The sequence below is a fragment of the Doryrhamphus excisus genome, linkage group LG2, assembly GCF_037039965.1.
Source record: "Doryrhamphus excisus strain RoL-2023G ecotype Guam linkage group LG2, RoL_Dexc_Guam_v1.1, whole genome shotgun sequence".
NCBI classification, from domain to species: Eukaryota; Metazoa; Chordata; class Actinopteri; order Syngnathiformes; family Syngnathidae; genus Doryrhamphus; species Doryrhamphus excisus.
The window spans coordinates 4,678,644-4,697,343 of record NC_136358.1 but is presented as its reverse complement, the minus strand read 5'-3'; the positions used below and the strand labels follow the sequence as shown (position 1 = coordinate 4,697,343).

Sequence of the window (18,700 nt, the reverse complement as noted above, 5' to 3'; positions counted from 1 at the left end):
TGAAAGAAAATAAGAGAATTTGTCCCCCCACCCCCACCCCCACAAAAAAGTGCAATATTCTGTAAAATAAAAGAAAAGTTGAAATATATGTGAATGTATTTATGTGTACTCTGAACTGTGCTTTATTATTAATGGATTTGTCTTTGAATTCAAATGTTGTGTTACAATATAAATATAATAAAGCTTATTTGAACAATGCTGTGTGACAATATGATCATTGATCACAAAGCTAATTTCAAGCTCATATAATGACATCCTCACAGCTAGGAGACCAGGGTTCAATTCCACCCTCGTCCATCTCTGTGTGGAGTTTGCATGTTCTCCCCGTGCATGCGTGGGTTTTCTCCGGGTACTCCGGTTTCCTCCCACATTCCAAAAACATGCTAGGTTAATTGGCGACTCCAAATTGTCCATAGGTATGAATGTGAGTGTGAATGGTTGTTTGTCTATATGTGCCCTGTGATTGGCTGGCGACCAGTCCAGGGTGTACCCCGCCTCTCGCCTGAAGACAGCTGAGATTGGCTCCAGCATCCCCGCGACCCTTGTGAGGAAAAGCAGTAGAAAATGAATGAATGAATGAATAATGACATCCTCACAGCTAGGAGACCAGGGTTCAATTCCACCCTCGTCCATCTCTGTGTGGAGTTTGCATGTTCTCCCCGTGAATGCGTGGCTTTTCTCCGGGTACTCCGGTTTCCTCCCACATTCCAAAAACATGCTAGGTTAATTGTCCACAGGTATGAATGTGAGTGTGAATGGTTGTTTGTCTATGACCAGTCCAGGGTGTACCCCACCTCTCGCCCAAAGACAGCTGGGATAGGCTCCAGCACCCCCCGCGACCCTCGTGAGGAAAAAGCAGTAGAAAATGAATGAATGAATGAATGAAAATCACACAGTGAGCTTGTAAAGCAATGTCAAGCAATTATAGCTTTGGCCTGTAGAGGTCAGTGCAGACAAAAAGATCAAGGCCTGCAGCACAAGTTGAACTCTACACACTAAACAAAACATACTATAAACTCCAACCACATCATTTGTATAACAAGCTTGTCACGGTGCGTCACATTGACACATGTGGAATAATGAAAGCAAAGCACTGACCGCCAGTATGAGGAAGCACAGCCGTTGGCGAATGTTGCAGCTTTTTCCTGCTTCCGCTATCAAAGTCAACTGAAAGAGAAGGGGGGAAAAATGCTATGAGCTGGAGAGGGAGGAAAATATTGGATGTTCACATTCTTTGGCAATAATAGCTTATCTTATTTGCAACAGGAGGACGACTCTAGAGAGAACATGTAAGTTTGACGCATCATTGAGGACTCTACTGTACGGTTTATTGATTCATGCCTCTTCATGTGCTTCTAATGTTACCTTCAGGGTCAGCTTCAGGCTTGCTTACATTTTCTCCTACAACCTTCTACAGTTCTGTGGACACACGTGGATACTGACTAATACCATCATCAGGTTTTTCACATTTGGCCAAGGTCTGCTTGAATCAGAATCAGATCAGGGGTGTCCAAAGTGTGGCCCGTGGGCTATCTGCAGCCATCTGCTTACAACAAAGGTACATTTAAATACAACCCAATTACAACCTTACATTAAAACCAAAGAACTGGAGATGCCCACCAAAAGCAGGTGCCAAAGGAGCTGCCAGCCTGTGAGTCTTGCCCCCGTCCTGATTTATTTATTTTTCTTAACTGAAGCAGGTGAGGCCTGCAGTTCTTTGGATGTTGTTGTGGGGTCTTTTATGACTTTTTGAATGAATCACTTTTGCACACAGGGCCACATAGGTTTGTTTTTTCCCCCTTAATTATAAAACGTATCATTTAAAATATGCATTTTGTGTTCAGTTATGTTGTAATTTAATTGGTGACTCCAAATTGTGAAGGATTGTTTGTCTATATGTGCTACATTCACCACCCTAGTGAGGATAAGGGGCATTGAAAATGTATTGAACGGTTATTTAATAGTTCAGTATATCTTCAAATTAAAATTAACATATGAAGAATATAGGTACCATACCTTCAATTTTTCTATGTGCAGCCCTAAGTGGAAAAAGTTTGGACACCCCTGAATTAGATACTGTTAATGTGAAAACTGTAAAAAAGCATTTTGACATTTTTTTTGTGCCAGCACAGATGCCACGGTAGACACTTTTTATGCTGTTGGTCTTGTAATGAGCCTCTGCCAGCTGTTCTCCATCTTGGAGCTTTTCCACATTGCAGACGGGATTGAGGAAGCCAAACTACTTCCGCGCCTCATCCAAGTGGGCACAACTTCTTCCTCTAAAATCAGTTACATTGGCGGTAGCTATGTTAATTCAAGTGGGAGTTGACACTTTTTTTTCAGGTTTTGGAAAAGAACCTCCTGCTGATCATGCTCATCCTGTTGGAGGAGTTCCAGAGCAAACCAGTCGTGTGTGTGCAACTCTTCTTTTGGAACATTCTGGACCTACTGAGGTGCAGTCCATTCTATACAGGAAAAGTGTGAGAATATTAGCTCCTAAATGTGTAAAAAAAAAAATTGTGCTTGATGTCAAGGTACTCTCATGAAGTGCTATGTGCGATAGACACCCCCTTCACTGTCATGCTGTGGGCACGCTACACTCTGTGGATTCCTGTATACGTCCTGTCCGTCATTACTGAAGGTGACATTTTATTGGCTGTTCATAGTAATTACCTGAAAATTGTCCATAGGTATGAATGTGAGTGTGAATGGTTGTTTGTCTATATGTGCCCTGTGATTGGCTGGCAACCACTCCAGGGTGTACCCCGCCTCTTGCCCGAAAACAGCTGGGATAGGCTCCAGCATCCTAGTGAGGATAAGCGGTATAGAAAATGGATTGTCATTGTTTTTAGTCAAATTAGAGGAAACTTAGCCTTGTATCTTAAAAGACTAATAAAATACATATATATATATATATATATATATATATGGATTGTGTAAGAGATGCTCAATAGGAACAATTAAAATAAAATTAAGAATTAATTTACTTCTCCAACTTTGTTGATGTAGTCCACTTCCCGTCCTCCAGGGGTCACTATATACCAAGCAACGCTTGACATTGCGCAAGAAGCTTCCGCCATGCAGAATTCCACGGATTCTTCACCCAGTCAACAACAGTTCATCCTCACAGCCTCCCTGCCTCTTCTTGCTCTCGGTAGGATGAAGCTAGACTCATCAGAGAAGAAGAAGAAAACAATATAATTGTGCATCTTTAACCCCGTCACTGCTGTAATACTTTGCTGTTTGCTGTCAGGAGCGTCGTTCACAGTGTGGCAGTTGCTGAAGGAGAGACAACATCAGCTGGAGAGGTGGACCAAGAAGACAAAAAGGAAGTGACTGGTGTCTTAGAAACTGAAAAGATACAATATAGATGGAAGCGTTCTTTTATTTACACATGACTGTGTTTGCATGGTTGTGAAGCTGTTTTTTTTTTGCGTGTGGACTACCAGCCATACGCTCTGGTCCACACTGACTTCTTCTTGAACTCAGGAGAATAGCTTAGGGCCAAAAGAGCAGCTGGAAAACAAAGCAGACGATTTTGGATGCATGTTAATGAACTTAATGTCTGAAAAAAACATTTGGTGGATTTAATATTTACTTCACAAGAATGAGTACACCCCCACATTTCTGTATATATTTCATTACATATCTTTTCATACGACAACATGGGCCGCACAGCGGTTAGTGGTAAGCATGTTGCGCACATGTTGTGATTGTTTGTCTGTATGTGCTCTGCGATTGGCTGGCTAGGCCGTACCCCGCCTCTTGCCCAAAAACAGCTGGGATAGGCTCCAGCATACCCCACGAGCCTAGTGACAATACAATACTTTGAAACAATGTAGTCGGTGTACAGTTTAAATAAATAATAATAAATAAGAAGGGCGGCACGGCGGTCTAGTGGTTAGCACGCAGACCTCACAGCTAGGAGACGAAGGTTCAATTCCACCCTCGGCCATCTCTGTGTGGAGTTTGCATGTTCTCCCCGTGCATGCGTGGGTTTTCTCCGGGTACTCCGGTTTCCTCCCACATTCCAAAAACATGCTAGGTTAATTGGAGACTCCAAATTGTCCATAGGTATGAATGTGAGTGTGAATGGTTGTTTGTTGATATGTGCCCTGTGATTGGCTGGCAACCAGTCCAGGGTTTACTCTCACCCAAAGACAGCTGGGACAGCGGTAGAAAATGAATGAATGAATGAATAAATAAGAAATGTGGAAGGGTGTACTTTTGTGACAGACTGTTGATGAAATTGGTTCTTAATTAATAATACATAATGAATAGAAAGCACTGCATCATCACCTTTGGCTGTGTTGATGGTTGAGCTCGTCAGACTTTGTTCAGGTCCCTCCGTGATGCTGAGAAGAAACTCTATGAACTAACCCACATGCATAGAAAAATATTTAATAACATTTTAAAATGGAGGAGCTTGAACATGACACCAAGATGAGGGTGCTGGATGATGATGATGATGACCTTGTGCGACTGGCAGCTCCACGGTTCTTTGTTGAGAAGTAGGGGCAGGCTGTGCGACAGTCCCAGCAGGCATCGGGGCAGGGTTCGTTCTGTAAGCGACTCTTCGCCGTACAGGTCGTGTGGGAGCGAGGCATTGGGCTTGGACATAGGTTGCCATGGGAACCAACAGGTTCTAATGCCGAGCAGGAGGTGCATGGAATGGTCACCCCAGGAAACGACAGCGGCGGCAAATACTTGAAACAGGAAGTCTGTGGCCTGTGGAATACACCATTTGGATAGAGTAAATGTGTGTATTTTTGCACATGTGCACACACACACATCCAACCTACCAGTTTGGCATCCACACACATGACAGAGGCGGAGCCGTAGGCAACATTTCGGATGAGTCCCATCAGCTCCAGCAGCCACTCCATTCGTTTGCTTACACCTGGAACACAGCAATCCATTGTAAAGAAATAAGTAACTTTGTCGACCTCTTGTGGGCAAACGTTTTACAGCATGAATTTCCTTTCTTGTGACCTGTGTGAACGCTGGCAGCCAGGCGACATTGGTAGAAGGTATGCACAAGAAACCAGCCCACTCGGTGGCTCGGCCAACCACGGAGAACACTGGCGATGATGTCATTCAGCCCGAGGAGGGGAATTCTGCCCTGGGATGCCAGGTAAGCTAAGACAAAGCAGGTTTTCTCCATCTGAGCCTAAAAAAAAACCCAGGGGACAACAAAGACTGCGAAAATAATACAAACAGCTCTCAGTATTTTTTTAAAAATGTACTACAGCGTACCTCTGTGACGCTGGCAATGCGGTCAATCTCAGTATCAGACATCTCACGCAAACATTTGGCAATTCCAACGTACAAATCCACTTCATCAGCCTAAAAGAAATGAGAATTAAAACACATCTCCAAAGCCTCGCCAATTATACGTCGCCATACCTTAATTTGGTTGGGCAGGAGGCTAAAGATCTTCTCTGCGGTGGAGCACAGCACCCCCCAGCACACGTTGGGCGGGTTAGGCAAGGCCATGGCCTGAGCAAGGCCCTGCAGTATGGAGCAACACAGGGAGAGACGCTGAGGTCGATGATCTTCTTGGAAGGCCTGCAGGCCCAGCGTGGTGACATAGAACTGTAGCTTGTCCTCTGCAACATGCTTCATCCACAAGGAGAGATTCTCATAGAGGAAGGCCCGGGTCTGGGACTGGATTAGAATGAGGAACACCATTTAAAGGAGACCTACTATGCTATTTTTCCACTTTTTCTGATCTATAAACGTAGTTAGAATGTTGTATTCTTGTGTTAAACAATGCCAAAAGATTCAGAAAATGACGTTTGCACATTTGGGATGGCTCAAAGTGCTCAGTTTCAGAGTGCGTTGCAAAACTGTTCTTTTGTGATGTCACACAGGCTTAAATTATGTCAATTAAAATGACCACCGGTTGCACTACTTCTGCTTTTATAGCCGTTTGTGGGGGTTGAGTACATGGCGTGACCTCACACAAGCAACCACCACTCTCGACAACTATTAAGCTCGCTGTTTTCCTCCGTTCAGAGCAGACAATGGTAATTAAAGAGCATATTCAAGGTCAAAATGCATGCCGGGGACAAAAAAAAATGGGTACATGTTGGCTCCATTGGTAATGTACTGTATGTATGCCTTTGTTTTGTACAAACAAAATGTAAACAGAGGAAAAAGTAAAGTAATAAAGTATCACTACTCACACTGATACTGTATGCAAGAGGTGGTGACAGCCAGGAGCCGAGAAAGAGTGATGCGTTCTGGGAGTACTGAGCTTGAGCTGCCGCCAGCATCAAACACTGATGCTGAACTTCCTCGCCTGTCATAGAAGAAAATGAAAATGTGAACCTCAACATACACTGATTTGTAATGAATGCAGCATCTGTCAACTGTTACCAAAGCTGAGCCTCATCAGAGGGGACAGGACAGTGCTCCAGTTGATGGGGGGGTACTGGAAGCTGGCTCCAACGGAGGCCAGAGCTGTCAGAGCAGTTTTGACCACACTCGGATGGGCAAACTCTGGACCTGCGTCGGGGAAACAGCAACACAGTTCTCCATGTTATCAACTACTAACTATGTTAACCCTTAGATGCATAAGTGGGTCAAAAATGACCCGGTCAGGTTGTTTTTTTGAAATATCTTTGTAATGAAAATTTTTTATCATTTCATATTACAGGTATTCCTCAAAAAACATGTTTTTGATATCATGCCACATTTTTAACTTATCTTTTATACATTTTAAGAATTTTTTGTTTTTGTGTTACTACCCCAACCTTCCATAAGTGGGTCAAAAATGACGCGGTCAGGTTGTTTTCTTGAAATATCTTTGTAATGAAATTTTTTTTATTATTTCATAATCCAGGTATTCCTCAAAAAACATGTTTTTGATATTTCAACTTATCTTTTATACATTTTAAGAATTTTTTGTTTTTGTGTTACTACCCCAACCTTCCATAAGTGGGTCAAAAATGATGCGGTCAGGTTGTTTTTTTGAAATATCTTCGTAATGAAAAATTTTTATCATTTCATATTCCAGGTATTCCTTAAAAAACATGTTTTTGATATCATGCCGTTCACATTTTTAACTTATCTTTTATACATTTTAAGAATTTTTTGTTTTTGTGTTACTACCCCAACCTTCCATAAGTGGGTCAAAAATGACCCGGTCAGGTTGTTTTCTTGAAATATCTTTGTAATGAAAAATTGTTATCATTTCATATTCCAGGTATTCCTCAAAAAACATGTTTTTGATATTTCAACTTATCTTTTATACATTTTAAGAAATTTTTGTTTTTGTGTTACTACCCCAACCTTCCATAAGTGGGTCAAAAATGACCCGGTCAGGTTGTTTTCTTGAAATATCTTTGTAATGAAATAATTGTTATCATTTCATATTCCAGGTATTCCTCAAAAATCATATTTTTGATATCTTGCTATTCACATTTTTAACTTACCTTTATGCAACACACAATGGATCCTCACATTTTCTATTGTTGTACGGGGTCATTTTCTTTTTCAAAGATGTAAAAAAGTGAAAAATTAAGATGTTCCCAACATGAAATAATTCTTGTGTGGTCCTAAATATAATACTAAATATCATACAAGTGATTATTCCTAACCAAAATGGCAAAATTGGCATAAAAACGCATTGATTCTAGTATGGGTCATTTTTGACCCACTTATGGAAGAGTGCAGGGTCCAGTCACTCGTGCATTTAAGGGTTAAGGAAACTAACCTTTCTTTCCAGCTTCTGTGAGCAAGTCCACGACAGCTTTGATGACACTTCTATCCGAGAGGTAGCTGAAATCCTGAGGGACTGAACCAACGACGACAACATAAGCGGAGATTGTCTCCATTTAAAGTGTGCTACTATGCCACCAACCTGCTGTGTGACTATGGCCGGTGAACATGTGTGACAAATGTAAGTGACCCAGCAGACAGGCACAGTTGGACTGCAAGCCGATTGCTCCTGAGAAGGTCACGATCTGCAAGCACAGAATTCAAACAGTACAGTGTGCACAAGGAAGAAAAGGGAAATGTGTCTGTTACCTGTGAGATGGTGCGAATAACCTCATTAAGTCTGCTCTGCTGATGAGAGGAAAGCTCCTGTTCACTTTTGAGCTGGAATACAGAAATACACCAGTCACAAAAAGACAGGAACATTATGCTTTCCTGTTAAACTCCAGGATAAACCAAGAAATGCATACATGGATGACACAGTTGTTATGAATTTTACCAATCAGTTCCAGCAAAAAGTACTTTAACATTCAAGAGTTTCGAGAAAAATCAGACCTGATGTTTACCTGAACGAGATAACTCTCTGATCCCACTAAGGCCACCAGTCCATTAAGAGCAGCTAGACGCTGCATGGTGGGACATCCCTAAAAAAACAACACATTACTAAATCATGGACTTTTGATGGTTTGGGAGCATCACTGTGAATGTTGAATGGGATCAATGCACACACACACACAAAAAAAAATGAACAGGAAGACTTAAAATGATGCACCTCAGCCAATAAAATCTTGACCCAAGCAGCCAGGAGACGAGGTTGGAGGTCCTCTGCTTTGCCATGACCGCACAGAGACAAGGCATGTACCACTAGGCCCAAAGCCATGGAGAAGCCTGGAGTCTGATCAAGCATAGAAAACAGTACAGTACAGCCTCTTTGTTATTGTTAGGGCAACTCCATGACAGTATTTCACTTTTATATTCACTTTTATATTCACTTTTTGTATCGGCTATTTTCCCTTCGTGGCGCTGCTCTTGTGTCTATGTGTGTGAACAATGTCTTTTACTTGTATGCCGAGGTTTTTTTAACAGTCCCACACTGTACTCCTTCATTAAGAGTCTAGTTTGGAGTTGTTGTTTTTTTCCCCTCCCCTCTCCTAGTGTTGTCCCCCCCTTTTTCCCTCCCTTCATCGCCCAATCATCCCGTCCTGTCACCCCTTGTCTCACTGCATAGTATGTTGTATATGTATGGACGGATGATTGCACAATTTTGCTTCTACTCCTGTATAAGTGACAAGAATAAAGGGCTTACTACTACTACTACTACTACTTTTAGTAGTGGTACATGCACATACTCGTACTGCTGGTATACATTTACTCCTATAATGCAAAATGCACAAAAAGCTCTCATGCTGACCTGCTGGCTTTCCTCTGTCCAGGTACGCAGAGTGTTCATGACCTCCTCTGCCTTGTTGGCATCAATGATCGATGCACTGAAGGCCGAGACGCTGACACATGCCGCAGAATACGACAAAACCTGCACATAACCACCTTTAGTGTCATGTACTCCAATAAAAATAAGACTTATTTGTAGTACGTTGTCATATTTTTATTGTTGCACCTCCTGCAGCATGCGTCCCTTCCCGCTGCTGTCTTGTAAGGCGCTCAGTAGTTTGTCGAGTGTTGCCGTTACACGGCTGTGATGCTGCGTCTGTCCGCTGTTACAGAAGGCTGAAAGCACCAGACTCAAACCCAACATGCAGCCGGTACTAAGGGAAAGTAAATAATATGTCAAAGGAGATGATATATTTGCGAGTGAATGGTAGACTCCATCCTAGCTGGTGCACGCACTTGTATTCTACATTGGCGTCAAAGGAACAAGCTTCCAGAGCAGAGAGAGTGTCGAGGAGGAGCTGAGTATCCAGCTGAGAGGAGACATCACTAGATAGTGGAAAAGTGGAAAGCACCGTGTCAGTAATGGCAAGCACCGTTTTAACGCAGAACACTTCCCTGACCTGAGGCGCTGATGGTGCAGGCTGGACAACACCATACCCAGAGCCAGGCCCGAGTGGAACTGTATGGCGTGAGAGTCGTCTGCAGTGGGAGACCCAGGCAGGCCCGTCCGCAGTGTTGACAAGACCTGGTTCAGACCGTCTTGGTGCCACAGAACCAGCACCGGGACAAGCAAGGGCAGGGCCAGGCTGGCGCAGGATCTAGCAATGGCGCTTGCTGTGTTGTCTCCTGAGTAGGAGCGCTGAGGAGAAGGTGAAGAAGAGCAAGTTGGACTTTTCATGTTTTAGTTCATGGATGTAGACAGAGATGTGTGAAACTTACATGCAGGTACCATGGAAACACTTGACCTTTGGCCTTGTAGTTGCTGCTGCTGATGCTGAGCAGGGTGTCGAGCACCATGGCCAACCAACTTCTTGTGGGCACAAACTCTGGTCCAGCCTGGTCATTGCATCATTTTTCAAATTAGAATGTGTTATGGTCTACATCAGGGGTCTCAAACACGCGGCCCGTGGGACGCTAGTTTGAGGCCCCCGTCTTGATATGAAAGTTTAATGTTAGTGCGGCCTGCGCAAGTTTGATATGGATGCTGTATGGTATCATGTACCCAGAAAAAATTATTACGTTTGATTAATGTTCATGTTAAAGGTTAAATAACTGTTAATAGTTATCCTCCCTATCCGTGTGGAAGTGGTAAGTTTTTGGCTATTTAAGTTTAAAGGAAATAACTTGAAGGCTACCGTTTAGGTCACTAGCTCTCTAGTTTGCGAGTTAGCATGTGTCTCAAGACCCTGCAGTTGCGCAAAATGTTGTAAATAAAAAGAGTATAAATGTGACTATAGTCGTGTTTTGTCATGTCTACAGGGCTCTAATAATGCTTTGTTCATTTTAATCTGAAAAAAATAATTTGTCTTCCCACCAACTATATGTGGTTTCTTAAGTTTTTATTATTTGCTGTTTTATTATTATTATTATATTTAATTATTACTGATTGATTTTCTTTATTCTTGATTTGTTTATTTTTCATCTTATTTTGTGCAGAAAAATAAAAATTAAGATATTTGAGAACAGTGGAATGTTTTATCAGAGCTTTTATTGCACTGAAAAAGTTTGTATATTTTTCTGTTTTTAATAAATGCGTTTTTTTTTTTTTTTGGAAAACCTGATGCGGCCCAACCTTGCCCAGACCCTAGCTCCAGTGGCCCCCAGGTAAATTGAGTTTGAGACCCCTGGTCTACATCATCTTTTATGGTGTGTGTTTGGTTTCTGTGTTTGTACATTGCTGCCTGTTTACACCCGCCATCCACCGCACGCACACGCATGTTAAAAGCACACATAAATGGTCTTACCCCAAGGCCGACGTCATTATCAGCAGGTAGGTTGCTCTCATATTTAGTCACGACGGCAGCCAGGGCGCTCAGAGCAAGCACAGAGTTACCCTGAATAACCGGACTGTCCCTGAATGTCACATTGCACAGATTATTAGCACACATTACGAACAGCAATCGGATATTCAGCAATGAAAGGGTTTTCCACTCACTTTGTTGCACTTTTGATGACATCTACTAACTGATCTCTGACCCTGAGATGAAACACTTATTTATTTGTGATTTGAATCATCTCTGTGTAAGTGTGTGTGTGTGTGTGTGTGTGATGCTGACCACAACCAGGCACAGTGTTGCTTGTACTGAAGGTCTTCCGGGTTCTCTTTGCCTTGTTTACACAGCATTTCCAACTCGGCATGTCGACCCTGAACACCATTCAAAATAAAGCAGGTGATGCCGGGTCACCTTAGCAACCACAGAGATGCTATTCTCCTCATTCCTAGATCCCAACCACACACACACACACACACACACACACCTCGAGGACTGCATGGAATGTGCGATTCATGAAACCACGCCACGCTTGAGGCAGGAGCAGCGCACGGTGCCAATCGGACGGCTGAATGTTCACCTACAGACAATATAAAAGAACATTCAGACATGCAATTGTGAAAAAAAACTAAAGATCCTGGAGTGGTCGTACTTCGTGAATAAGAGTAGCCAGGGTCTGCTGATAGCTACGACTGCGGTTGAGAAGGAAGCGATGAATGGCTCGACCTTCACGGTCGGTCTGCCGGGGAAGCTCATAGCAAAGCAACAGGCCAGCTGCAGTACACAATAAGATGAGTGAATTATGGCATGGGAAATCACATTTGTAAAGATTGAATTGAGCCACCTGCTAGTCCAGGTTTGAGTCCAGGCTGCTTGTTCTTCTCATAGCACTTGAGCATGAACGACGGGATCCCTGCTACAGTTTTACCCTGGTCCGAACGAAGATTGCCCCCCTTTAGGGCTGAGAAATACACCCCCCTTGGCATCTGGCTCATTTCCTGCTTCACCAGTGATGTTAAAAAGAGCTGGAATGCTGTGGTGGAAAAACAAGATGAGCAATTTAAAAACATATCCAGCACCCTAATACAACATTCATTATTAATTATGAATAGTGTCAGGTGCTTTTCAACATTAACCTGGGAGAACAGGTAAAGCAGTTAGAGCCAGCAGCTTCACATAAGACGAGCCCGGCACGGAGAGGTCCTTCTCCTGTTCATCTTTCTCTTCCGACTCATCTTCCTCGTGCTTTACAGCAGGCCTGGCCTATATCGAGACTTAAACATTTAAAGCATGTTCTGTCTGCGCACGTTTGAGAGAAAAACATGACGTGGAAGACCACTTACTGCCTTAGGAAGATGATTTATCGTATGAACCAATTCAGGAAAGTCTGCCAAAGCCTGAAAACCACAGCTGGCCACCTCTGGATCCTGTTGAAAATTGTACATACGTTCATGAAAGCTAATTGGATGGAATGGATCTCGTTACTTAATGTTGTCTATACACAAACCTCGCTCAGGGCGTAACTCCAGAGAAAGCTCACCACCTCCTCCATTAGTTTCTAATATAGAAGAGGAGGATTGTTTATCATTTTGAATTGTTTATTAATTATAAGACAATCACTATGAGTACATTTTTTATGTTATTAATATTATTAATTAATTTCTGTGTGTGCTGGAGTCTATCCCAGCTGTCTTTGGGAGAGAGGCGGGGTACACCCTGGACTGGTCGCCAGCCAATCACAGGGCACATATAGACAAACAACCATTCACACTCACATTCATATCTATTGACAATTTGAGTCGCCAAAATTGAGAACATGCAAACACACAGAGATGCCCGAGGGTGGAATCAAATTAGGGTGTCCTCGCTCTGTGGCCACTCGTCCACCATGCAGCAGTTATAGATATTAAATTAAATATATTTCATATTATATTTGCACACAGGTACCTCATACTCCTCAGACTTGACGGTGAGTTGAGGAACCAGAGCCAGAAGCTGAGCGACGGCTTTGACCATCAGTGGACGAGAGTCACACCTGAGCTCTGGACCAAGACTTCTCCATGTTGACACCATGTCCACGACCTGCAAAACAACCTTGTTCCTTAAAAGATTACCTTTAAAAGTGACATTCTGGAACAACTGCAAAAAGTGACCACTATTTTAACAAACATGTTCAGTTCAATTCTGTGTTTATTTTCACATATATATGTTTTTTGTTGTGTTGTTCAAATATCAAAGTATCGATCTTTACAGTATTATTAAATTGTTTACAAACTGTCCAAGCAAAAAGTACGAGTATCGGCAATATTGACCCTGTATTTATTTGATATTCGATCCATACTGCCATTTTTAGTATCACCGACATCTACCGCACACTCTGCTTACATCCCTGATTCATGACCAACCTCTGCACGGCACAACTCATGGAGTCCTTGCAGAGCGAGAGCTGCTGGTGTCGCCTGGTCTGGTTTGGTGCATTGATTCAGGGTAAAAGCAATAGAAGCCAACATGTCACTTCCATGCTGGTAAGGCCTAGTGCACAAGCAGACACACACACACAGGTACACACACAGGAGTTAAAAGTATATTTCCTCAGCGAGAATTGCGTCAGTGATCAGACCTCTCTCTGCAGATGTCCCTAAGGCAGGCCGCCCTGGCCAGCACCTGCTCCCACTGAGTGTCTCTCTCCATCACCACCCTTTTGTTCTGCTCAGCCATCAAACGCTGCAGTTCAGGGTAAACTCGGTCCTTGTTAAAGGAAACAATCAGGTAAAGAAAACTGACAAGGGATATAACAACATAACTATTCAGTCACCTGTTTCTTCCAGAGGACGGTAATGAGTCGCATGGCCACAGCTTTCAGCTTAGGGTTGCTTGCAAGCATGCGGAGAGTCTGTAGCACCATCGGGATGCATAGCTGCAACAATGAACGTGTATGAATACACTTGAGCGTGCAGCGGCAGGTACACAGGAGAGGCCAGAGGCGCGGAGTACCTTGTGCGTGCCGAGGTTCGGCAGGCAGTTGAGAACAGCATGAGCCAGGCCTGGATTCTTTTCTTTGCCCAGCTTTAAGAGCAGCACAGGAAGGAGTGACGGGACCTGCAGAAGGACACAATAGACAGACTCCAGGGACCGTGCTTCATTATTGGTTATGTCTGAATGTTGGCCTGTCGGGATCCTCAACTGAACAATTTGACCGTAATAACAAACTGACAGGGCGGCACGGCGGACGAGTGGTTAGTGCGCAGACCTCACAGCGAGGAGACCAGTGTTCAATTCCACCCTTGGCCATCTCTGTGTGGAGTTTGCATGTTCTTGTCGGTTTTCTCCGGGTACTCCGGTTTCCTCCCACATTCCAAAAACATGCTAGGTTAATTGGTGACTCCAAATTGTCCATATGATTGTGAGTGTGAATGGTTGTTTGTCTATATGTGCCCTGTGATTGGCTGGCGACCAGTCCAGGGTGTACCCCGCCTCTCGCCCAAAGACAGCTGGGATAGGCTCCAGCACCCCAGCGACCCTTGTGAGGAAAATGCGGTAGAAAATGAATGAATGAATGAACAAACTGACATGAATGAAGGATGACGTTATTAAAAGATGTCAGGTCTGTGAAATTGTGTATTTGCTTGGCCTACACAAAACAAACACAATTAACACACCGTCAACAACACTGTCAACTACAGGATGTAATGTCTGTAGATGTCAAGTGCTAGCCAATTGATTCAAATTTCTCAATAGCCTTCGTCTACTATAAAAATAATGTGCAAGTAGCGCTGTGGGAACAATTAGAATAGCCGGGGGGGGGGGTACTCTTAATGAGCAGTCTTGACACCACGTGTTATTCCACATCATTGTCTGCAGTGGAAGTCCCACAGGCTCAGAGGAACGCTAGCAGAAATTTGTTTTAAAAGGCAGACTGTGTCACTGATTCCCATTTATTCAGTAACCAATGTAACAGTAGTAGTCCTCTGACACTAACCTGACGAGGATCGGCCGCCGCGATGGCTTGAACGGCGTTCAGAGCCAGCTGGCAGACATCATCCCGGCTGGTGATGATGAGGTGTGTGACGATGAGGGTGAGAGAGCTCGGCAGAAACTGGCTGCTGGACAGAGCCGCGGTGAGCGACAGCAGCCAGTCGACAGCTGCTGAAGGATGGTCCACCATTTGACGCAGTATAGACACAGCCGCTCTTATTTCACTGAACCAGGAAGTCAAAAGAAGGGCTTCTGGTAGAATAGACTGATAACAAACAGGAAATAAGATTATTAGTATTACTACCTGCTCTGTCTGAATAGTATTACCTGTTGGACTCTATCAGTCTGCTTGGTGATGCTGCGGAGCACACTGTGAGCCAGGTTTTTGTTGAGTGCATGTGTGTGGCGCTCTGCAAGCGGCTCTGTGAGCTCTGAACAGGACAGAAGCTGCAGCACGGGAAGAACCAGGACTGGACTCAACCAAGGGGACAGCTCAGTGTCCTCATGTAGTAAAGTCAACACTTCAAGGTGAAAATAGAAAAAAAAACAAGTTGGGTTTTGAATAGGATGTATTGTATCGGTGCGTTTCATATACTAAGGAAGTTTATGCACATGTAATTGCATGCTGGTGATGTCTTATAAACAACTGACTGCAATTACATGCAATTATGGTCTTGGAAAAAGGAAAAGGTCTGACCGTTTTTCGCTTAACAAAAGGGACATAATTACACAGTGTGTGTCAGGAGCAATTACATACAAGCTCCGCCTGAATACAGCGAACATGAAGGCAAATAAAAAAAGATAATATTAAAATAATACCAATTTGCAAAATAAAACTGACATAGCTTACCTCCAAATAGCATTACAATGACTGGTAGGTCAAAATTAAAACATTAGAGCAAACTTAAATGTATATTTACCGAGACTGAGCAAGCAACTCTGCTGTGCTACTGGAGCCTCAAACAGGAGCAAGGCCACTCCCATTAACAGCTCATCCAGCGGCAGCTCCTACAAACAACCAGGGTAGCATTATTATTTGGAATGCATAAAAAATAATATATAATATAATAATATATCACCCCCGCAACCCTTGTGAGGATAAGCGGTAGAAAATGAATGAATGAATATTTGAATGTTAGCGCCCCCACAGCAACAGCCAACCATGACAGACAGCACCTTTAAAAAAAAAGTGAGATACAAGTCACGCTGGTTGACCTGTTGGCACGAAGGGAGGAGCTTCATCATCAAGCTGACCAGAGGTCGACAATCTCCATTTAAGTTGAGGCAGCGCTGACAGGCACAGAGCAGCTGGAGCAGGATTTTGACCCTCTCGCTCCTCCAGGGTTCTTCACACCGCTGGAACAGACTGGGAAGGAGAGCACGGATGAATCCATGCAGCTCCAGCACCGCTTCCACATCATCAACCTGCCAAAACAGACACAAAATGTATTTTTTTCATTATAATACAATGAAATGATCCATTATGATTATTAGTATTATTACTGGCATGCGTGGCGCTAACTGGCAAAGACACTGGAGCAGATTATCCAACACCAGAGATTGCTTGTCCTGAGGGACAGGTGGACCAACTGGATCTGTGGGGAGCAGCACCCTAAGGAGGCCTTGTCGAAAAAGGGTGTGCTCGGGTCGCCTCTGAGGTTGGCAGTAGAGGTAGCACAGGAAGGGGGCCAGCATAATAATGTAGGCAGGTTCATTTCTGCTGAAGTGGTTTGAATCACAATATAATAAGACTTCTACTGCATGAGGTAAGAGACTGTGGACAATGCCATTAAGGTGCGTGCCTGTCAACAGCCTGCTGAACCAAGTCATCAATCTCGGAGAGAAGGGCAGGCCAGCAGTCCAACCGGTTCTCCAGGGCTGTTATGTATGGATGGGGACTACTCCTGTTGAAGAGAAAAGACCACATTCACAGCATGTCCTCATTTGGAGTTGCAATGAGCTGATGGACCTTGAGACACAGAAAAGGGACGAGACATGTTGAGGTTTTGTGGATGGGCTTCAAGCTCATCAAGTCAAATCAAAATCAAATCAAATCAACTTTATTTGTATAGCACTTTTCCTGCAAAGAAATGCAATACAACGTGCTTTACAGAATAAAAACAATTTCCACAATTAAAAGGAAAAAAAAACAAAAGAAAGAAAAAAAAGCCCCTCCTACCCACCCTCCGTACTAGACACACACACACACAATCACAATCACACAATCACACACAGTATGGTGACATGGCATGGCACTGAGGATCAAGTAAACGCCACCTTTGGGGCCGTCCACACTGGGAGGAGCTGCAGGCCGTGCCATCGGAGGACCAGCACCCGGGCCCCCCCGACTCCGACAGACGGGCGGACCCCCACATTAAAGGGAGGAACCCCCAGCCGGCCGGGTCGAAGGGACCCAAGGATGGCACCCCCTCAGCAGACCCGACACAGTCCCCAGTGTGGAGGACCCCCTTGAAAACACTGGAGTTAAAAGCTGAAGACCAAGAGCAAAAAAATAGGACTAAAAAGATAAAAACAAAACACTGGAGTTAAAAGCTGAAGACCAAGAGCAAAAAAAATAGGACTAAAACGATAAAAACAGAACACTGGAGTTAAAAGCGGAAGACTAAGAGCATAAAATAGGACTAAAAAGATAAAAACAAAACACTGGAGTTAAAAGCTGAAGATCAAGAGCAAAAAAAATAGGACTAAAAAGATAAAAACAAAACACTGGAGTTAAAAGCGGAAGACCAAGAGCAAAAAAATAGGACTAACAAGATAAAAACAAAACACTGGAGTTAAAAGCTGAAGACTAAGAGCATAAAATAGGACTAACAAGATAAAAACATAACACTGGAGTTAAAAGCTGAAGACCAAGAGCAAAAAAATAGGACTAAAAAGATAAAAACATAACACTGGAGTTAAAAGCTGAAGACTAAGAGCATAAATAGGACTAAAAAGATAAAAACATAAGAAAAGTTTAAAAATATTAGTTAAAAGCCTGATTAAAAAGGTGCGTCTTTAATCTATTTTTAAAAATATCAACAGTCTCCGCAGTCCTGAGGCCCTCCGGCAGGCTGTTCCACGGGTGGGGGCCATAGTGGCTAAATGCTGCCTCACCGTGGGTTTTCGTCAAACAGCTCAGGTCAAATTCAAGGTGGTCTTGATGGAGTGTTCAGGCCAGAGGTTAACTCCCACTCACCCCAAAGGTCCACTTAACTAATCTTCAGTCCCATCAATCTACATAGAAGCAAGTCAAAAAGTGACTGACTGACTGACTTCCCTCCTCCTTGCTCTCTTTCCGCCCAATTGGAACATGCAACAATCTGATCGACCATCTCTCGCCCTCCTCGGTTTCCCTCAACCACCCTGCAGTCATCATCCATCAACCTATCACACGATTGCCAACCTTTCAACAACCCCAGGAAGTCGAAGATGATATTCCTGCTTTTCACTCAACTGCAAGTTCAGAACTGAGATTACTGCAAGAGGCTTCAGGTCAAAACCTTTCCGTGATAAAGATTTCACTGCAAAGTACGTCAGCAGGCAGACCAGACGGATTATGGGTATTTGGGGAAAGCCCTATCAGGCCCGACTACCTCTTACCAAAGGGGCCCAAGCGGCTC

General features: G+C 43.5%; 2 protein-coding genes across 4 annotated transcripts in view; one reads left to right on the top strand and one right to left on the bottom strand.

The window, feature by feature from the left end:
* The window catches only part of focad (focadhesin), a 28,824-nt gene that overhangs the window by 4,978 nt on the left and 5,146 nt on the right, over positions 1–18,700 (bottom strand). For 2 of the 3 annotated variants that reach the window (XM_078795936.1, XM_078795944.1), the window contains exons 6-46: positions 16,880–16,981; positions 16,581–16,794; positions 16,293–16,502; positions 15,998–16,085; positions 15,405–15,598; positions 15,082–15,342; positions 14,097–14,201; positions 13,918–14,019; positions 13,723–13,850; positions 13,508–13,634; positions 13,050–13,184; positions 12,610–12,660; positions 12,446–12,529; positions 12,239–12,365; positions 11,947–12,135; positions 11,755–11,876; positions 11,590–11,682; positions 11,388–11,476; positions 11,267–11,308; positions 11,076–11,184; positions 10,051–10,167; positions 9,732–9,970; positions 9,568–9,657; positions 9,338–9,485; positions 9,134–9,253; positions 8,495–8,617; positions 8,289–8,366; positions 8,035–8,106; positions 7,868–7,970; positions 7,721–7,801; positions 6,382–6,510; positions 6,189–6,304; positions 5,407–5,667; positions 5,257–5,346; positions 4,993–5,170; positions 4,803–4,900; positions 4,474–4,728; positions 4,300–4,375; positions 3,447–3,516; positions 2,988–3,351; positions 1,099–1,167 (exon numbers count right to left, since the gene is read on the bottom strand). In XM_078795936.1, coding sequence (XP_078652062.1) covers positions 3,345–3,351; positions 3,447–3,516; positions 4,300–4,375; positions 4,474–4,728; positions 4,803–4,900; positions 4,993–5,170; positions 5,257–5,346; positions 5,407–5,667; positions 6,189–6,304; positions 6,382–6,510; positions 7,721–7,801; positions 7,868–7,970; positions 8,035–8,106; positions 8,289–8,366; positions 8,495–8,617; positions 9,134–9,253; positions 9,338–9,485; positions 9,568–9,657; positions 9,732–9,970; positions 10,051–10,167; positions 11,076–11,184; positions 11,267–11,308; positions 11,388–11,476; positions 11,590–11,682; positions 11,755–11,876; positions 11,947–12,135; positions 12,239–12,365; positions 12,446–12,529; positions 12,610–12,660; positions 13,050–13,184; positions 13,508–13,634; positions 13,723–13,850; positions 13,918–14,019; positions 14,097–14,201; positions 15,082–15,342; positions 15,405–15,598; positions 15,998–16,085; positions 16,293–16,502; positions 16,581–16,794; positions 16,880–16,981 — 5,023 coding nt within the window. In that variant the 3' untranslated portion in view covers positions 1,099–1,167; positions 2,988–3,344. Of the gene's footprint in view, positions 1–1,098; positions 1,168–2,987; positions 3,517–4,299; positions 4,376–4,473; positions 4,729–4,802; positions 4,901–4,992; positions 5,171–5,256; positions 5,347–5,406; positions 5,668–6,188; positions 6,305–6,381; positions 6,511–7,720; positions 7,802–7,867; positions 7,971–8,034; positions 8,107–8,288; positions 8,367–8,494; positions 8,618–9,133; positions 9,254–9,337; positions 9,486–9,567; positions 9,658–9,731; positions 9,971–10,050; positions 10,168–11,075; positions 11,185–11,266; positions 11,309–11,387; positions 11,477–11,589; positions 11,683–11,754; positions 11,877–11,946; positions 12,136–12,238; positions 12,366–12,445; positions 12,530–12,609; positions 12,661–13,049; positions 13,185–13,507; positions 13,635–13,722; positions 13,851–13,917; positions 14,020–14,096; positions 14,202–15,081; positions 15,343–15,404; positions 15,599–15,997; positions 16,086–16,292; positions 16,503–16,580; positions 16,795–16,879; positions 16,982–18,700 lie in introns of all 3 variants that reach the window. The other variant, XM_078795945.1, reaches the window with a different exon arrangement.
* On the top strand, positions 1,121–3,606 carry hacd4 (3-hydroxyacyl-CoA dehydratase 4). Its single transcript, XM_058068069.2, has 7 exons — positions 1,121–1,289; positions 1,372–1,478; positions 2,133–2,260; positions 2,344–2,453; positions 2,535–2,641; positions 3,029–3,154; positions 3,254–3,606. Exons 1-7 carry the CDS (start codon positions 1,222–1,224, stop codon positions 3,334–3,336), a joined length of 729 nt encoding a protein of 242 aa, XP_057924052.2. The 5' UTR covers positions 1,121–1,221; the 3' UTR covers positions 3,337–3,606.